The following is a 6395-nucleotide window of genomic DNA, read 5'->3' on the forward strand; positions in this document are numbered from 1 at the left end:
AATTATATACTGAACGTTAGAATTTATTTTAATGGTCGTCACAGAAGAGTATATAACAGTTTCCCATACGTGAACGTATATACAGTACTATTAAATTTAAGAGAAGTCTGGTGTTTACGTCCATCTAGTGGTCACATATGAGTACTACAGATGCATGCAAATTTAAACCCGTTTATCGTTACGGATTTTTCATTTTCTTTAGAGTAAACAACTACTTACCACACAACAACTTTAATATCAGTATACAAAATGTAGGTAATAACATTACTTTTTGGCGTGGTGGATAACAGTTTTAACTTTTGAGCCGCCTGGTGGCGGTGTGGAGAACCTTGCTGATGCGACGTAGACGCTTGTCTGCAGTTTGCTCCTGGTTGCAAGAGGACATCTTGTATTTTTGGGCTGCAGAAAACACAGATGAAGCTGGTGACTTTATATAACCTAAATCTTAAGGATGGCGTCATCCCAAAATACTGCTGCTCACGAAGGTACGAGATTCCACACTGCTGTCAGTCAGGCAGAAACATGTTTGTCCTTGTAGTCGATTGTAATAGAACTATTTCACACACTGCGTTGAAATGTTTTGTTTGTTTCGTGATGTCTGCTCAGAAACTAGATATTTTATTTCTGGCAGAATTTTATATTGTCACAAGTCTAAAATAAATGATGGAATCACTGTAAAAATGGACGACATTAAGCATTTCCATGAGTAATGATTCTAACCTCTGTCATCTATGTAGTATAGTATTTTCATCATATTATAGTGGTATATTGTACATATTAAAGTATAAAGCCTGATTTGGGCCTCAGTGGAAATAATCCATCCAACAAACTCTCAGAGAGTTTCTTTTGATTTATGTAATTCTGGTGCTTCTGGTTCATTACACTTCAGACTTAACTGAGTCCATTAAAGTATAACAAACAATAAGGTGATGCACCAAAAAGGTCACAGAAGTGTGACTTTGTCCAAAGGGGTTTGCTTTGGTTCTGTTGGAGGCTGACACATGACTCATCTTAAATCTCGCCCCATCAGGGGCTGATCCTTTGAGGATTGTTCTGTTGGGGAAGACGGGAACAGGACGGAGCTCCTCAGGCAACACCATCTTGGGCACAGCCACCTTCTTGGTCGGTGCATCGCCAAGCTCCGTCACCTCTCAGTGCCAGAGGGAGACCGGTATGGTGGGAGGCCGCGCCGTCTGCGTCATCGACACTCCGGGATTCTTCCACACAAAGCTGCCTCCTGAAGAGATCATGGCAGAGGTTGGACGTTGTGTCATCATGTCCTCCCCTGGACCACATGCTTTCCTTGTGACCTTGCAGCCTAGCAGGTTCACCCAGGAGGAGAAGGACACCTTAGAGGGGATCAAGGCCATGTTTGGCCCAGGAGCTGCACAGTTTTTCCTGGTGCTCTTCACTCAAGGAGACCATCTGCAAGGCAAAAGCATCGAGGACTTCCTGGCAGAGAGTCCAGGACTCTCAGAGTTTGTCAACAGCTGCCACGGTGGCTACCAGCTCTTTGATAACTACGGGCAGGACAAATCAACAGAGCGCTTGCAAGTGGCCCAACTATTGAAGAAGATAGACAAGATGGTAGCTGACAACAAAGGTGACTACTACAGCAATGAGATGTTCAAGGAGGCTGAGAAGACCATCAAACAGGTCCAAGACAGGATTCTGGGAGAACACTTTACCATCCAGGATGAGAGGGAGGACAGAAAGGACCAGCGGACAAATGGAGAGACAAGAAAAACGAAGGAGGAGGAAGAAGAGGCCAGGAAAAGGGCAGAGAGGCTTTTCTGGTGCGAGCTGGCGTCTGCTCTGGGCAGAGGTGCTGCAGAAGGGGCGGGGCTTGTGGGGAAAGATAAAGGGAAGGCTGTGAAGAAAGTGAAGGTGATGGAGAAGGCGGCGGCCCTGGCAGCCTCGCCGCTCTCCATCCGCTCAGCTGCGAGAGTGGTGGAGGGGGCCGTGAGGGAAGGAAGCAAGGTGCTGTACAAACACAGGAAAACTTTACTTCACTGACGGAACAAAATCACCGGGACTGAGACGAGTCTCCTCAACATCGGCACATATGACCCTTGTGTGTGTTCACCAGAACGTCAACATCTTTGTGTGTCCTGAACCACGTGGAAACAAACTTCAAACCACCCTCATTGATTTGATTCACAAGTTATAATAAATGTCACATCAGAAAAGAAATGTACAATGATTGGCATACAGACAATTAGCCCTGGAATTGAACAGAAAAAGACCCCCAATAAAGGCAGAGATATCTGCATGATCTTTGGCTTCATTTAAGAGACGACACAAAATTTAGCCCTTTTTTCCCTACTTTGAAAAAATACAGTCATAAAAAGACACAAACATTACACCCCCCCCCCCCCCAAAAAACAGAAAGTCATCATTTGACAGGATAAAACCATCCCCTGAGGGAGGGTTGTCCCCTCCCTCAGGGGATGGCTGAATAAATAGCAGAGCGAGATGCAAATTCAGGAGTAAATGCAAAAGCTGTGGCAGTTGTGATCCATGACAATCATGGACCTTGGACGTGTGTAATTTTGAGAAAAGCAGACGAGCAAATGAGAAAACAAGCTGAGAATCTACCTGACTGCTGTAAAAGCTGCTGCCAACCATATTACGGATTTGACCATCTAATGTTACCAGACTCTCTCCTCCTAAAGGGGAATTAAGACAAGTGTGCGGTCCTTATTGTTACAGGTACCCTACCTTCATCACAGACGCCCTCCCACTCATGCGCTTGCACCTTATTAAAAAAAACAGTCGCACAGGAAAAATCATTCAATCACATTCACACATCAGGTGCCAATTCTGCACTTTGTTTTGGTCTCCAGGATGATGTCTGACCATTAGTCCCATTGCCAAGTGTACGGACGCACGGACGATGATTTGAGCTGCGGACGGCTCCCGTAAGGGGGGCCCGGAGCGACCCCATTTAGACGGGCATTGGCAGACTCATCTTCCCTCTTCCTCGAAGTACTGCGGAGAGAGTGAGGAGAAAGTTCATTTGCACCCTAGAGGAATGAAATCTCCCGCTCCAGCTCTAGTGGCAGCGGATGGCGGTCTCAGAAGCCCCTGGCGTGAGTCTGGACCTACCTCTCGTGATGTAAAGATAGAAGAAATCGCAGTAAAAGATCGTCTGCACCACTCCAGACACGACGGCGATCTGGTCGAAGAAGCCTTCTGTGTGATAGCGCCACACCCAGTTTGCGATGTAGAGGGCGCGGTAAAGCCCAAGGAAGAAGAGGTAGTGGGTAGTGATGGACTCGGCCTCGCCCGTTTTGGTGATCATGAAGAGCTGAGGCATTATGGCCACCGACTCCAGGAAGATGGAGAAGGTCCACAAGATCTGGGCGGAGCCATCAGGAAGGAGAGTTAAACACTGGCAACACAGCTCAAACAAAGACTTAAGGAGCGTAAAGACTGACGACCCCGTCCCATCGTGTCTTTACCTCCAGCGGAGTGAAAGCATAGTTTTCCAGGAAGGAAAGCCCGACGACCGGCACCAGCAGGAACTCCACTCGGAACGTGTCATTTGCTGAATCGAATGTGTTCTTGAAGCGAATGTAGATCAGGTAGACGGTGGCGTAAGACAGAGCCAGGAAGACCACCTACAAACAGAGCCGCACGGTAAACACACACACTGGGTAGGACATTTCAGTCATGGGACAGCACAGCTTTGCCCACATTTATGGTTCTACCTGCTCCGGATTCCAGTCAGACATCTGCTGTACAGTTCTTAGCAGGGAGATGGCAAATGGATTTATGGTCGGGAGTAAAGCAGCGACCACAAGCACAGGACATTTAAAAAAAAAATCTCCTCGCCTTGCAAAAACCGCGCCGGATTTTCCACGCAGCTTACAGAGACGCCTGTCCTTTCTTAGTTGCTTAGTTGACCTTTTTGCTTAATTTTGCTCGTCCCTTCAAAGCTTGCCCCTTACCCCAAATTACTTGGATGTGTTACAGTGGATTTGTTACCCCCCCTGGCCGTGGCTGTTGTTTAAGGTCATACAAGGGTGCAGCTGCGATGGTTGTTCTGTCTCCTAAAATGTCCTTGTTTCAGGATTCCCCCCCTTCCCTTGGTAATGAATTTTGTTATTAATTTCCCGTAATATCTAATAGTCCTGTTGTGCCACAATCGGTTGTCTAAGAATTAATGTGATACATAATTAACCTTGTTTAATTAAGGAGTGTGCAAACTGTGTTAATTATAATCTGGGGATAAAAAAAAGCATGGATCGCGATTGATTCCATCACGATATTCCTCCCCAGCGAAGCCCAAATGTGTCCCAGTGATGGTCTTGAGCCTTACCTTCATGACTGTGTTGTACGTCGAGATGAAGGCCGTGAACAAGTCAAGATACCTGGTAGTGAAGACAAGTGCCAGCAGCACTTGGGACTTCCCAGAGATGCCTAAGACAAATAAAGAAGCATAAAATGGGATTTCTAATGCGGAGGCCAAAATAGTCCCAAATACAAAGTTAGGATCAGCACACTGTAATGTTTTAAGATGGCTGTGCTGCAGATTTGCTTTGATGTGTTAAAGGTGCAGCTCTGAATGCTCTGCTAACATTGCCACGTCGCTGACGCACGTCAAACTGCAAAAACCATCTGCAGCCGAGAACTTTGTTATTCGCACACTTTGTTACACAGGAAAAAGATTATTGCCACGTTTCGGCTCTGGGCTGGGACCAAACCAGTCAGAGAGTTAAAAAGCAAAGGCATTCATGTCACCATCAACGTACCAGCACAGGATTTGGACCACCATATCTTCATTAACAGGATAACGATCGCCACCAGATGTGACACGTCACCGGCGAGACGAAAGATGTTCATGATGTCTAAAGCTTCAGCAGCTGCAGGACAAAAGCAAGGAAGTTGTTGGAGGGTTGGAATGTGCAGGCTTTAATGAAGCCAGAGACGCAGAAACCCCTCAGGAAGTTCCAAAAGGCGCACAAAGTGGAAAACTGCAGAAGTGAAGCGAGGAGCGGAATGGTGAACTCCGGGAGAGGGTGAATGCTCGATGGCTCGTTATTTAGCCTCCTGTTCGTAAACACCCGTGACGAGTCCACTCACTAATTCTGCCGCGTCTGCACTCATTGATTTGATATGAAAGCTGTGTTGTCAAACGCGGTGAGGTGACGTGGCTGGCAGACGGCAGGAAGCGCTGCCGACCTAACCTTTTCCGGTGGCGGCCCTTCAAAATAAAACTCACACAAGTCTAATCCGAGTATTCTGTAAGCTAATAAAGATAATGTAAGTAAGATAATGTAAGTAAGCTGTAAAGATAATGCAAATACATGATGTAATTTTAGATGTGTATTTAACCTAAATATATTTTCTAGCAGCTCAGTTTTCGTTGATTTTAACCGTCGCGTATTAGTATTTTGAAAGATATGCGTTCGTTTTCCTCCTCTTTTTCCGGTCAGGAACGAAACTTTTAGGAGTAGGAGACTAGCAACTCCTCGGCTGCTTCCTTCAGCTACTACAGGATAAATCTCTCTGATGTCTGAGCTATTTTTCGGACGAAACTAATCTCAACTGTTTATAATCGTGATCTTATTCCTTTTCACCTTTCTCACTGCTCGAGAATGAGGGCAGGAACAGCTGCACCAAACCCACCTGTCAATCTTTCATTCCATTCCCATCGACATACTTGAACTCCTCCACCTGAGGCAGCACAGCACATGTTTCCATTTGGATTCACACTGTTCTCGAGGTTTTCTGGGGTTGTGGTTTAAAGTAAACAATAATGTTGAAGCAGATGGGTGGATAAACAACCAAATCAATAAATATTCCAGTACTGCTTTAAATTGGATGGGCACTAGTAGTCACACGAGAAGCTAATTTCTTTGACAACCAAACCACAAACCACCGAAGCAAGTTCAGTGATGCATACAACATAAATATGCCTTTGAAATCCAGGTGCTTCTCTTTCTTTGCTTTTCCCATGGGTCTTCCCCACGTGCATAATTACCAGTCTAATTTCCTTTGATTAACATACATGACCCTTTTTAAAAAATATAAGTTTACTCAGACACGATATGCCTCCTCAGCAACATATGAATCTTCTGAAAGAATCTTTTCAAACCTACATTGAGGGGTCACTGTTTCAAAATACTCTCCACCCTCTGCTTTCTCCCTTTTTTCACACCACCTACCTTTACATAGATCTGAATCACTCAGGAAACCTCAAACCACTTCTTCATTTGTCATATCACTCCCCTTGTCCCACCCTCTGCACCACCCCAGTCCACAGACCTCTACATTTAGCCATCACAAACACCCCCCTCACCTCTGCATCCCCCTCTCATGACTGACTAAATAGATAAATCACTAAAGCAGGGGACAGGGAACAAAATCTAAATCATTTTGAAAAGTCT

The 6395-nt window shown here is 45.5% G+C and overlaps 2 protein-coding genes across 2 annotated transcripts; one reads left to right on the forward strand and one right to left on the reverse strand.

Annotated features, from left to right (window-relative positions):
- Positions 1-297: 297 nt before the first annotated feature.
- On the forward strand, positions 298-2376 carry LOC101079583 (GTPase IMAP family member 7-like). Its single transcript, XM_003964287.3, has 2 exons — positions 298-485; positions 1031-2376. Exons 1-2 carry the CDS (start codon positions 452-454, stop codon positions 2014-2016), a joined length of 1020 nt encoding a protein of 339 aa, XP_003964336.2. The 5' UTR covers positions 298-451; the 3' UTR covers positions 2017-2376.
- On the reverse strand, positions 2157-5175 carry kdelr3 (KDEL endoplasmic reticulum protein retention receptor 3). The gene is made up of 5 exons (XM_003964251.3): positions 4758-5175; positions 4325-4425; positions 3465-3623; positions 3109-3361; positions 2157-2991 (listed from the first exon to the last, which is right to left on the reverse strand). Exons 1-5 carry the CDS (start codon positions 4846-4848, stop codon positions 2948-2950), a joined length of 648 nt encoding a protein of 215 aa, XP_003964300.1. The 5' UTR covers positions 4849-5175; the 3' UTR covers positions 2157-2947.
- Positions 5176-6395: the final 1220 nt, after the last annotated feature.

The sequence above is a fragment of the Takifugu rubripes genome, chromosome 5, assembly GCF_901000725.2.
Source record: "Takifugu rubripes chromosome 5, fTakRub1.2, whole genome shotgun sequence".
Classification (NCBI taxonomy): domain Eukaryota; kingdom Metazoa; phylum Chordata; class Actinopteri; order Tetraodontiformes; family Tetraodontidae; genus Takifugu; species Takifugu rubripes.

Coding starts and splice junctions, on each gene's coding strand:
- LOC101079583 (XM_003964287.3), top strand. CDS start 452: ATGGCGTCATCCCAAAATACTGCTGCTCACGAAG. Junction 486..1,030: donor AAATACTGCTGCTCACGAAG/GTACGAGATTCC, acceptor TCGCCCCATCAG/GGGCTGATCCTTTGAGGATT.
- kdelr3 (XM_003964251.3), bottom strand. CDS start 4,848: ATGAACATCTTTCGTCTCGCCGGTGACGTGTCACATCTGGTGGCGATC. Junction 3,624..4,324: donor CGTACAACACAGTCATGAAG/GTAAGGCTCAAG, acceptor CTCTGTTTGTAG/GTGGTCTTCCTGGCTCTGTC. Junction 3,362..3,464: donor ATGCTTTCACTCCGCTGGAG/GTAAAGACACGA, acceptor GGCTCCGCCCAG/ATCTTGTGGACCTTCTCCAT.